Source organism: Cyclopterus lumpus, chromosome 20 (genome assembly GCF_009769545.1).
Source record: "Cyclopterus lumpus isolate fCycLum1 chromosome 20, fCycLum1.pri, whole genome shotgun sequence".
Classification (NCBI taxonomy): domain Eukaryota; kingdom Metazoa; phylum Chordata; class Actinopteri; order Perciformes; family Cyclopteridae; genus Cyclopterus; species Cyclopterus lumpus.
The window spans coordinates 11,199,359-11,213,000 of record NC_046985.1 but is presented as its reverse complement, the minus strand read 5'-3'; the positions used below and the strand labels follow the sequence as shown (position 1 = coordinate 11,213,000).

General features: G+C 46.6%; 1 protein-coding gene across 1 annotated transcript in view; it reads left to right on the top strand.

Moving 5' to 3' along the window:
• cntnap2a (contactin associated protein 2a) overlaps positions 1–13,642 on the top strand; it is a 308,808-nt gene that overhangs the window by 286,012 nt on the left and 9,154 nt on the right. The window contains exon 24 of the mRNA XM_034560734.1: positions 4,504–4,597. Within this exon, the coding sequence (XP_034416625.1) occupies positions 4,504–4,597 (94 nt within the window). The remainder of the gene's footprint in view (positions 1–4,503; positions 4,598–13,642) is intronic.

The following is a 13,642-nucleotide window of genomic DNA, read 5'->3' as shown; positions in this document are numbered from 1 at the left end:
CCTTCCTTTTCTCTCCTCCACTCCCTTCCTCTCATCTCCTCCCTTCCTCCCCTCCTCTCCTCTAATTGTTGCAGTGGTTGATATTAGTTGTTTGGGTGGCTCTAGCTGTGAAGGGAAAAGACATTCATTCTGTTTTGTACTTATTATTGAGGTCAAACTACCATTGAAGTTTTTTAAAAAGCATTAATTTGCACTTAGCCTCTCATGTTTAATCTGTGATGGGAGTATCTTTCCTCCCTCAGATATGATTAAGGAAACAGAGCTGCCATGAAGGTTCTCTGTGTACTGTAAACTAGTTTGAGTATATCCAGCACATTGGCTAAATTAGATTCCTTTTGAGCACACAGTTAGGGAAAAAGATTTCACCCGTTGCTAATTTTCTCTTTGTCTAACCCCTGATCACATTGCTTACGTAAGCCTTATGTAACCTAAGAGGCACCAACAGCACTTAAAGGAGAACACGGTGTTGCCTAAATGTTGTTATGTGCAGCTTGGAACACAGGACCCAAACGCCGTCAACATAACAGAACGAACCGACCAAGAATGGACCCAGCCTACAACCCCTTCGAAGGGACCCGCTTGGCCTATGGGGGCCCTCGTAGCCTCCAGAAAGGGAACTACAACCCCCATAGGGTCTCGGCACCAAACCCCTTCGAAGGGACCCGCTTGGCCTATGGGGGCCCTCGTAGCCTCCAGAAGGGGAACTACAACCCCCATAGGGTCTCGGCACCAGACCCCTTCAACGGGACCCGTTTGGCTTATGGGGGGCCTCGTAGCCCCAGGGGCAGAGGTCACCCAGGCCCAGCCCCGGAGTGGGGGGCGCAAACCTCCGGACCGCGTCGGTGGAGGGTTCCGGCTGCCGCCTCTGTGCCGCAGACTACTCCGGTTCCCGCAGTCGCCTCCGTGCTGCAGCCCTCGCCTGTTCGTGTTGCCGCCTCCGTGTTCCGGCCAACCCCAACTTCCTGGGACCTATTGGACTTCCGGCCGGCCCTTGCTTCCTTTGCCTTGTCCCAGGACGCTTTCCGGGACATGATGGAGTCCCTCCAGGCGTTAGACAGGGTCCTGCTTCGGCCGCAGTCCCCGCCGGTTCCTGCCGATGCTGTCCCGTCGTCGCCCCGGCCGACTCCAGCTCCCCGTGTCCCGTCGGCGCCCCGGCCGATCCCAGCTCCTCGTGTCCCGTCGGCGCCCCGGCCGACCCCAGCTCCTCGTGTCCTGTCGGCGCCCCGGCCGACCCCAGCTCCCTGTGTTCCGTCGGCGCCCCGGCCGACCCCAGCTCCTCGTGTCCCGTCGGCGCCCCGGCCGACTCCAGCTCCCCGTGTCCTGTCGGCGCCCCACCCGACCCCCGCTCCTCGTGTCCCATCGGCGCCCCGGCCGACCCCAGCTCCCTGTGTCCCGTCGGCGCCCCGGCCGACTCCAGCTCCCCGTGTCCTGTCGGCGCCCCACCCGACCCCCGCTCCTCGTGTCCCATCGGCGCCCCGGCCGATCCCAGCTCCTCGTGTCCCGTCGGCGCCCCGGCCGACCCCAGCTCAACGTGTCCCGTCGGCGCCCCGGCCGACCCCAGCTCCTCGTGTCCCGTCGGCGCCCCGGCCGACCCCAGCTCCTCGTGTCCCGTCGGCGCCTCGGCCGACCCCAGCTCCTCGTGTCCTGTCGGCGCCCCGGCCGACTCCAGCTCCCCGTGTCCTGTCGGCGCCTCGGCCGATCCCAGCTCCTCGTGTCCTGTCGGCGCCCCGGCCGACTCCAGCTCCCCGTGTCCTGTCGGCGCCTCGGCCGATCCCAGCTCCTCGTGTCCTGTCGGCGCCCCGGCCGACTCCAGCTCCCCGTGTCCTGTCGGCGCCCCGGCCGACCCCAGCTCCCTGTGTCCCGTCGGCGCCTCGGCCGACCCCAGCTCCTCGTGTCCCGTCGGCGCCTCGGCCGATCCCAGCTCCTCGTGTCCCGTCGGCGCCCCGGCCGACCCCGGCTCCTCGTGTCCCGTCGCCGCCCCGGCCGTCCCCGGCTCCCCTTGTCCTGTCGCCGCCCCGGCAGACCCCGATTCCCCGGGTCACGTCGCCGCCCCGGCAGACCCCAGTTCCCCGGGTCACGTCGCCGCCCCGGCCGACTCAGGCTCCCTGTGTTCGGTCGCCACCCTGGCCGCTTCCTTTGACACGACCTACGGCTCCAGAGCCCGGTTCCCCTGAGCCCGGTTTTCCGGAGTCCGTCTGTCCGTCTGGTGACCGTCCTTCTGCCCGTCCCCCGGAGCAGGTCTATGTGCCTGGTGGCCATCCTCCTGTCCGTCCCCCGGAGCCCTTCCGTCCGCCTGGTGGCCGTCCTTCAGCCCGTCCCCCAGAGCCCTTCCGTCCGCCTGGTGGTCGCCCTTCTGCCCGTCCCCCGGAGCAGGTCAGTCCTCCTGGTGGCCGTCCTCCTGCCCGTCCTCCGGAGCAGGTCAGTCCTCCTGGTGGTCGTCCTCCGGCCCGTCCCCCGGACTTCTTCTGCCAGGCTTTTGGTCCCGCCTCCGGCTCCCCTCCACCCACCCTGGGGGACTGTGTTGGGTCGTCTGGAATCCGCCCCTTGAGGGGGGGGTTATGTCAGGATCTGTAGTGTTGTTTCGTGTTTCCTGTCTTATTTTGAAGTCCTTGTCTCTCGTGTCCTCTGTTTCTCTTCACTTCCTGTCCCTGTGATTGTCTGCCCTGTTCCTGATTGTTTCCTCCTGTGTCCAATCACCTGCACCAGCCCTCTGTATTTAAGTCCTGTTCATGTCATTCCCCTTTGTCGGTTCGTCTTGTCTAGATCGTGGAAGATCTTGTGTGCATGTTTTGTATCCTGGTTTTTTGGAATCCTGTTTTGGAATCCTGTTTAGCAATAAAAGTTGCTTTTCCATCGTTGACGGCGTTTGGGTCCTGTGTTCCAAGCTGCACATAACAAATGTTGCAGCGTAAAAGGAAAGGGTCCCAATAATTACAGTTGTAATTGACAAAGTTTGGTCAAATTAGGTTTCTTCCCTGGATGTCTTCCTCTGTGGACCTTTTTTTGGGGTTCTGGGATCCCAGACTGAGCAGCCAATTTGTTTTCTCAGATAAAAGTAAATAAGCTGAGCACAATTTAATTGTGCCCCATTACCCCACCCTCTAGTCACTGGGAAAACAAAACCCACACAATGCTCCACTGAGACCAGGCTTTTGGAAAGAATCAAATTAGTGTGTGTGTGTGTGTGTGTGTGTGTGTGTGTGTGTGTGTGTGTGTGTGTGTGTGTGTGTGTGTGTGTGTGTGTGTGTGTGTGTGTGTGTGTGTGTGTGTGTGTGTGTGTGTGTGTGTGTGTGTGTCAACCCTTTAGTGACAGTCAGGCTCAGCTCCCTGACAGCTCTTCAGCACATCAATGGAACAAATTTCCAGTAAACACACGGGAACAAAAGTCATTGTTTTCAATCAACCTCCCCTCTCCCGGCTTGGGCCGCCAGTCGGCCGTCTGCTGACGGGTGCGTGCCGAGATACAGTTCTCCTGTGAGCAGGCAGAAGGGAGGAAGGAAGATCTTTTATTTCTTGAACACACACGGAAACCAATTTGAGGGTTTGAAATGATTCTCATCAATAGCACCGGCTGCAGCCTTCAAGCTAATTAGAAACTTCAGTGAAACAGCAATAACAAGTTAATTATGTTGCAGGGATATTAAAGTCGTGTATTCCCTGCCTCCATCACCCTCTCTGCTCTCACATCTCGCTGACGCTCTTCTGTGTAAACACGCTGCTTCTTCGCTCTCCTTTTTTAAGTTGTCGGGAAAGGCTTTGAACCCACCGCAGACTTTAGAAATTGCATATTGTTAATTAATGTGTGATCGGTCATCTCGAGTCGTGCTGAAGAGCTGTTTGTGTTGGAAGATCTGCTTTGGAGTTTGCGTTTAGCCGTGACTCGCTTGAATAAACAAAAGAGGGAAAAGCACAGACTAAAAGGTTTTCTTGGGTTGGCTGTGCCTTCTGTGAGCAAACGAATATGAAGTTTCAAGGAGTTTGTTGCATTTGTCTATAGTTTATAGAGACAGATCAGAGGGTGATGATTACAGATCTAGCACAAGTGCATTACTTGAGGATAATGATACCTTTTCTTGTTCTGATAAGATACTTTTCAAACTGATATCCTCTCTACATTTATTTATTGAGTATGTCCATGCAACCATCTGGATACAACAAGGAAAGGTATCCAAGAACATGTATATCGTCACTCACATGCCAAATTATGGCTTTTCTGAGTCAGAAAAACAGCCAGACATATTGTTGCAGTCATGTTACTGGATCATGGGAAATATATATAGTATTAACCCAGTGGTTTCCCCTTTACTGAACATGTTTAACCACAAGAGGGCGCTATTGAGCCTTTGGCTGTGCTGTGATGCAGCTTTACAGTGCCTGACAGTTACGAATGACCATCTCTTCTTCATCTTGTTTAATGTGTGAGGCAGGTCTTGGGCTGTGATCAGTAGTTTAAGACCTCAAACTAATCTTGTATCTCTTGCTCCCTCTCTCCCACTGTTTCAGTTGGATCATTACCCTCCAGTCAGCTACACGCTCCCAGACGCCTCAGACACACAGTTCAATCTGGTTAAGACGCTGTTCTTGGGCAAAGTCTTTGGTGAGTATGTCAGCTCGTATAAACCCGCTTTCGCCATTTTCACACTGTGCACTGTGCTTTTGCCACACTCTGATCATATTACTTTATCCTCAACTAAAATCATAACCAGAATCCCCTCTCCGTCATTGTTCAAGCTACTTGTTCAGGAGCTTTTTGTAGCGGTATGGAGCTCTAGTTTCTAGTCTTCCATGGTAATCATTTCAATTGTGGATTAGTGAAAAGAAAATTCAGGAAAATAAAGCATTATTATACGTACATTATTAAAATGTAAATGCTGTATGTGGATTGACCTTGCTGTAATCCCCAACTGGACCTTATGCAATTGTGTTGAACTCGATAAGAACCACAGTTGTCTCTTGTGAGGCAAGATGACACATATTGAACACAGTGTTGTGGTTTTTTGAGCTGTTGTCACATTTAGGTACTCAATGTATTGTTTGATCTGCTTGTGCTGTATGTACATATGAACTACATTATATTCTGTTTCTATAATTGCATACAAAGTTCAACCGTTTAAATTTACAAAATATATACATTAATGAGCATTAATAAATAATTAAGGCAAATTGAGACAAGAAGATAAATGAATATACGCTCAAAAGAAAAGAGGCTGTAATTACTCATTTGTCCACTAGGTGATGCCAGAGAACTAAATGGGGGCTATTGGTGCAATACTTGAGCTGGCTGTATTCAGCTCTGCATGCACACCATGTGGGGCTGATAAGGTTATGAAATCTGTCTGGTTAAAACTACAATGATATCCCATTGCCTAGCATTAGACTGTTCAGGAGTCCCTCAGTGCTTGACCAGTTTAGAGAACAGAACAGATGATCCCCAATGTTTATTTTGGGTTGATTTTCCCTGTTTAGTCAGTGAGTCACATTACTCTAACACTGCAGTGCTGAAGCTGATTAGAATGGGATGCATAATATTTGACATTTTATTTTTCCAACAGTAAATCATCTGTCCAAACACTTCAGACTTTGATTACTCTAAATATCAAGAGCCAGTGACCTTGGCATATTTAGGTTCGCCCCGCTGTGGTTTGTGGCTTGGTTTTGGTCGATTTAATTTGCTTCGTTAATAACTCATAATGTTCTTCTGATGGGAGATTGTATCTCATTCTTTGCATCTCGCTGCAGCGTGCTCTCGTCTCCTCTTCTTCTTCTTCTTCTTCTTCTTCTTCTTCTTCTTCTTCTTCTTCTTCTTCTTCTTCTTCTTCTTCTTCTTCTTCTTCTTCCTTCTTCCTCGATGTCTCTTTTGTCCTCTACCTCAAGTGCCGAGAAAGTCGGTGAGGTTGAAGTAATGGCTGACCTCACTTACCAGCCAGAACTATGCACACACCACCAGGACCCCTGGGAATACAACACCATGCACACACGCACGCACACACACGCACACACACAGACACACACACACACACACACACACACGTACACACATGAACAGGCACATGCACACACTGAACACAGCCATCCATTTTAACAGAGCACAGATGCTTTAAGGACAAGCAGGACAAAGGCACGGCACATGCAGCCTCACACTTCAACCTTTCATCAATAGACTCAACACGGTGAGACGTTGACAGAAGTCTCTTGTGAACCTCATCACAAAATAACACAAAAAGACAGAACCATGACAAACTGGCGTAATTGGATCGAGAAGGAAGGAGGGAAACAGAAGGATGACGAAAGCATCGTGATGAGAGAGACAGAGAGCAAGAAAGGGGAACAAATCTCATCAGATCTGTTCCACTTCGGTGTTGGGACCACAAAGACAAGAGAGGCTGTCAGACAGCTGGGCGATCAGATTCTCTATTTCTGGGACACAGAGACTCTGTGTTTGGTACAGCGAACACACTCTGAGCACAGCGACGTCTCCTCTATCGCCTCAGTCTGCTGATTGTGGGATGGGATTAGCTGGCTAGAATACTGATGGTAGAAATAAAGCGAGGTAGACATTAAAGAATAGAGAGATGCGCAGAAAGAAATGTATATAACCAATCAATAATATACAGTAAACATGTGTTTTCTTTCCATTAACTACCCTAATCTAATCTAATCTTAGTTAACGTTGTACTTGCTCACAAGGATGCCATTGATGGAGCAGCTCCTTTATTTTCCCATTTGTCCACCTGAGTCTCCCTGAGACGGTCTCTTTGAACAAAGGTGTATCATTTCCATCACATACAACACTTTTAACTGAGTTGACCCACACCAAAACAGTGGCCTCGATATGGATCTATTGTGGTAGATATAAGGCCTGACAATGGTCAGTATGAGAGCTGAAACAAGGAATTGATTGGTCAATCAATATAAAAGGGATGACTATTTTTTATTATGAATTAGCTGTTTTAAGTAATAAATGCTCAACGTGCCATACTTCTGTTTATTTGCAGCTTTTTCTTTTTTATATAATTATAAACTGTTTTTTTTTTGTCAAGCAAGAAATTCGATTTTTTTTGTGTTCTGACGAATTGTGACTGGCATTTTTCACATTTTATTGAACATACGCTTAATCAATTAATCAATAGTGAAATTAATTGTTATTTGCAGCCTGGATATACCTGCCGAGCACTTCAGCCTCCAAGCAGGCAGAGTAGTTGTGTGATGTATTCCTGTATAACTGACACAAGAAAGAGGCGTGTTTGAATGTCAGCAGCCAACAACAGCAAAACTAATGTCAACCTAATTGCGTTTTGTTTGTTGTTGCTGTCGTAGTGAATATGTCCGGTCCAGGCTCACGAGATCTAACATGTTTGTTGCCAAGGGTACATTTACTAAAGTAGTATTGATCATGGAGCACAGGGATGATTCAGCACATGCTGCATATGCTGCTGTCACTGCTGCAGACTGGTGTTCAATGTAACCCTCTGCTGTGTGCCAAGGCAAATATACATCAGTGCTTAACAGTATATTTATTTATATAGGGTTGGGATGCACCGCATTGTAGCACTGGCAGGCTCTTCACTAACGCGGTGGCACTCTGTTAGTTATCCAAGTGATCCCGGAGAGAAGAGTCTCTCACCGATATTGGTATAAACTTTCGGTCTTTTATCTCGCCCTGTAGCTAATCGTTTAAATGTGATTATTGTTTTTCTCAAGGGTATTTTAGAGCTATTGCTCTCGGTCCCACTCAGTAGGCTGTAACACGTCTCAACCCTTATCAAAAGAGTATGTACATCGTCTGCACTTTCTCAATACCTATTTTGAATTTGCTCACTTGTCAGACACACTGCAAAGTCTTCGCCCAAAGATACGTAGCGTAAGTGTCTCTGTCATCACATGAATATCACACGGTCAGTGGACAGGCGGAGAGCATTAAATGATATGAAAGAACCTAGAATACTTTGTTTGTTTTCAGTTACTTACAAATGGTAAGCCCGGGTTTTTATTAAAGTTTTCACACAACAATCACATACATCAATTTCAAGTCAATGAAACAGTCTCAGTGTCACATATAAAAAGTTCTAACTGTTTGGGGACATTTATCCTGCTTAAGTCAAAGGAGCTTGTTTAATCCAGTTTCCTAAAGAAATTGGGAGATCTTCTATCCAGCTCTAGAGCTATAGTGTCAAATCTCAGTCTTCTTCAGAAGTTTCTGGAGGCTCTGTCATCCAGACTCTGAAGCTGGTAGCCTTGTCCCAGCCCCTAAGGGCTGGGCAGATCTGATTTTTCTCCTCCTTCGTTAAAGGCTGATTAAATTCCGTTTTCCTAAAGAACTCTGAGATTTCCTTTCCAGACTCAGAGCTGGTGAGATCTCCAAAGTCTCTCCTCTGTGGAGCTCTTCTTCACATGTCAAACCTACCTAATTCATCTAAGGTCGAAGAGGCTTGTTGCCTTATATGGTAATACTGGCTGATGTCTCTTCTTTCACAGGAGAGACTACATAACACCCACTATATACAGGAAAGTTATACACAACATATAGCACCTATAGCGTCCTATGCAGTTAAATGGCTTAATCACAAACCGTAATTGAACTAAAACAGTTTATATGGTTAATGGTTACACTAAAAAGAAAAAAGGTTATAACAGTTATACTTTTATGCTTTCATACTTTTCTACGATCTCAACAGCATCCCAGTGGAATAGACGGGGGCCATGAGTCATACCCCAGAGCAGCAGGCACGCTCCCAACCCAGTCCTCATTGGGAATACATTTAGAGCTAAAGGCAGAGAGAGAGCAAGAAAAATAGCCCTGAGGGCGACACTCATCTGTCTCCAAAATGCACCGAAATTCTAATTTTATTATTGAATTTTGGTATGCTGCTGGCCTCTCTTGTTCTGTTAACTCTGCCACTCTCATTTAACACGTTGCTGCCAGTGGGTGCTGCCAATTATTTTACACAGGCCTTGAGTCATGCCGACATTCTCAGGTGTAGGGGCTTTACTCTGAGACACTTTGAGGCATAATGGCTATTATTTGCATTCAGAATTTATTCCATTTTTTTATTTATTTGTTATCTGCTTTTATCACTTAAAACATACATTGACCCTCAAGGAGTATAAGAACCATTTTCCGCAGGGCAAAAAAGTGTGTGTGTGTGTGTTTTTGATGTATAAACATATTTAAATATACAATATATAAAATGGATGGTCAGCACATAGTTAGTAAAGGACCAGAAAATAAAAGTTCAGCAGGACAGCACTCAAATTAAATGATGAATTCACAGACGATCAGCAGATTTCACTTTACACAATGATGATTGCGTTTGATTGCAACATCAGTACATTAATAAATCATTTCATTGGGCTGTTAATGGAGTTGGGGATTTCTTTTTTTGAGTAGTCAGCTCGCACATTGTCGAATCCATTGATTCTTTATTAAGTACAAATCATGTGTACGGTTGCCACAGCATGCCATGAGGAAGTGCTATCAGTGTCCTCCCTTCCAAGCCGTCTGGTTCAATGCCTTTGTGCTGTGACCTTTGGGCAGAGACACCAGACGTCCTGACCGGTTAAAGCGCTGTTGAGCCCTGATGTTGGATGAGGCTGATACTCTGGAGTAGTTTTCTCTCCTACCTCTCTCCGGGCTGTATATTCTGTGTAATCTCAGTGCGCCTTTACATTGAGATGGACGTACCTGTACGTGGTCACTGCTTTGTATGAGAGGGCGGATGGCATCACGTCATCCTCCCTGACTACCACCACTCGTTGTACTTAATACTGGTGAGTCCTGATCCGTGGCAGCATGGCTCCGGGATCCAGGTTTTCTCCAGCTGCTGTGTCGGAGTGGGGGTGGGACTGCACTGCAGTGAGCAAGAGAGAGACAGACAGACAGAGAGAGAGAGAGAGAGAGACATCAATGTGGTACCGTGTCAAGAGATGCACATCGCACATTGAGGAAGAACGAGCGCCAGAAGAGAAGAGGAAGCTGTTTTTGCCTCACAAACTGTGTACAGACACACACTCCAGATAGGTAACTACAGCTGTATGCATCTGTGTGTGTGTATACCTGTGTCTCTTCATTTGTATGTGTTCTTGCATTATGCATGAGTGTGCCACGGTCTAAGTAATTAATCGTTTCTGTTACTCTAAATGTGTATTCAATTTGCTGCTTAACATGATTTCCCCGAAGATTGACATTATGCCAAATGTGTGATGTTTTATCATTTTAAAGGGAATCCAACTGCTGATTTAATTGGATTGCAGGCAAATTGCACAGAAAAGCTCTGTTATGTCTGCGTTGCTTGTCTTGCCGTCAGAACAACATCCTGGAGGAGGAGGAAGCTAGAGGTGGCATTGAATACACCTGTGTGTTCAGTAGGGCGTTGAAACCACCAGGTGTATTTACCATGTCTAAAACTAACATGTCATATACCTCTACTTCAGCTCTTATCTCCCTTCTTCCTCTCCACCTCCAGCTCCTTAATTCATCTCTCCGTTTCTCCACAAACCCTTCACCTGATGTCTTATCTGTATCACCATTTTGTTTTAATGACATTTATACCAACAGTTTAGAGAAAAAGAAGAAAAGTTCTCGTCAATGTGTAGTTTTTGGCTTGATTATCAAACTATAAAAGCATACAAAATGATTACACCAAGAAAAGACACAATTTGATGCATTACATAAATAGATTAGAAAATACTATAAGAGCATTGACAACATCTGTCTGTTTTATCTCTTCACAACTGTAGGTCACTATTTCTCACTTGTTTTTGATTTTTCAAATTAATTTATTCTTGTATTTTTCTCTTCCTACAGCTTCTTTACACATTTTTTATGAATTCCTCTCTCTCTCTCTCTCTCTCTCTCTCTCTCTCTCAGGTGGTACTGTGTTCATATCTGTGTGGACGCATGTGTGCATTGCTGCATGTTACATATTTGTTTTTGTCTTACTGAGGGTGTGGTGGGTGCATTCCCATTAATATACCTTTGATATGTCTGAAATGCATCATACTTTCATTAACCCCCCTCCCCCCCCCCCCCGTATTTTTCTGTCTCTCACCTCTACATCAGCTTCCATTGGTAGCCATGGCAACTGTGTTTGATCTCCCACCCAGCCCCTCCATTTGAGCGCCCTTCTTGTCACCCCCATTTCTTTCCCACTTCTCTATTTTTTTTCACAAACTCACCAAGACACACACGCACCAGAGACCCTCTCATCTCTCTTTTCCTCTCCTCCTTCCACCCATGGCTCTCACCTTTCCCCTCACCGCCCCTTTTGGAGAGCCTGCCACACCCTCCCTCTCTACTAGTGCAGGTGTTGCCATCCTACCTTCTTATTTCTTCCAGCACCGCATCCCATTGTCCTCACTCCAGCCCTCGTCACAGCTTTATGTGTTGCCTCACCTTTTGAATTATTCATGTGATGTCACTGGCCGCCCTGGTGACACACAATCAGAAGGTGCAATCCTCTGATCACCATGCTGACCTTGTTGCTGTTGTGATTGTGTGTGTGTGTGTGTGTGTGTGTGTTGCAGTGGATGTGTGAGGAGTCACATTACGGCACGTGGTATGACCCAGTTGTAATCATATGTCATGGTACATTTCAATATTTAATTTTGAAGCCACATGGATTAGTCCCTGCTCTCTTCTAATTATGATTAGTGTGTGTGGAGCTTTAGATTTGAGTGTGTACTTGTTTTATTGATCAGTCTGCAAACCCCTGTTAGAAGACCCCAAGGCGAGCAGGGTAAGGGATTACAAGCCTTAAAATGACTGTGTGGGGACTGGCTCTGGAAAATTGTAATGTTGTTGAGATCTGAGGATGGACAACAGAATTGTTGAAGGCGTAAATTACTGTATAAAGCTCTGTTGGTAAGAAATTAACATTGAAAGATTATAATTGTAATTATTTCGCTGAGACTGCGTTAGAGAAGTGTTGCTCTTTGGTAATTTTATAGGTCACTGTTTGCAGTTTGATTTTATTTAAATAGCTATTCATATTGCTTCTTTTCTTCCTGTATGCATATCATATTTCATAAGAGCTGAACCAACACCCAAACTGAACAATCACAACTCCACAGTGTTTTTGTATGGCTAATATGGTGGATTGTATTAGATATGTAATTGTTCCTCCATTAGTACTAGATCGATATGATGCCATTAAAACCAACAACGCCTCTTATCAGTGACAGCCCAGCACCAAGTGTATGTTAAATTTGAGATGTTTATGGGCAAAATTATTTTATTTAAAATGAAAGCGTGTTGCTTTCTAGGGAACAACTGCTCGTGAAACCACTAGCCACAAAAAATTCTGAAACAAGGGAAGCTATTTACTCACCAGCATTGTATGCTAAGCAGCTTGTTATACTCCCAACACAGAGCCTATTAGTATTCACACGCAGGCCTCTGCAGTGATCAACACATGTTCAGGCATGGGAGAGAGAGGACTTGTATTCATATTCATATTCTCTATTTGTTATCAGTATGCAGCTCACTGCGCTGACTGTAAGGCACTTCTTTCCCACGTGCGTCTGTGTGTCTTCCACCTATTCTGCACACCCCTACGCATATAGATTCAAATTCACTCACTCTCACGTGCACACCATCCACACTGTTTTCAAGGCGTTAAGTGATTGATAACCGATGTATACGTTCATCTCTGTTCCTGCAGAAAAGGGCTGACCGGCGGCATATCAGACGGGAGATGCTGATCCACAGTTCAGATACTTGCAGCTAACCCATATTAGCAATTCAATTTAATTCAGTTTATTTTATATAGCCCAATATCACAAATTACAAATTTGCCTCAGAGGGCTTTACAATCTGTACACATACGACATCCCTGTCCCAGGACCTCACATCGGATTAGGAAAAACTCAGGAAAGCAACAGAGGAGGATCCCTCCCCCCGATGGACAGATGCAATAGATGTCATGTGTACAGAATGAACAGCATTACAAAGCTACATAAACACATTACATGAATATGACAATGTATGAATGGAACTCCAATCCATGAAACAGAAGGAGGTAGAGAGGAGGGGGTGGCGGGGCGCATCAGCAGGGCCAACTCAAGACCGGCTCACCAGGCATCAGACACCGCCAGGTCCAATGGACCCTATGAGACGTGAAGTCACAAAGACTCCGGGGAGGAAGCAGAGTTAATAAGGTCCAATGGAGAGATGTAAATTCATCCATAAGGAGAGAGAGAAGAGGAGATAGGTGCTCAGTGTATCCTAAAACATCCCCCAGCAGCCTATAAGCCTATAGCAGCATATCTAGGGGCTGGACCAGGGCAAACCTGATTCAGCCCTAACTATAAGCACTATTAAAGAGGAAAGTCTTAAGTCTATTCTTAAATGAGGTGACTGTGTCTGCCTCCCGGACTGAAAGTGGAAGCTGGTTCCATAAAAGAGGAGCTTGATAACTGAAGGCTCCGGCTCCCATCCTACTTTTTAGGACTCTAGGAACCACAAGTAGCCCCGCATTTAGTGAGCGCAGCTCTCTAGTGGGGCAATATGGTACTACAAGCTCCTTAAGATATGATGGTGCATCACCAATCAAGGCTTTGTAGGTGAGGAGGAGAATTTTAAATGTGATTCTTGATTTTACAGGGAGCCAGTGCAGAGCAGCTAATACAAATAGTAATGTGATCT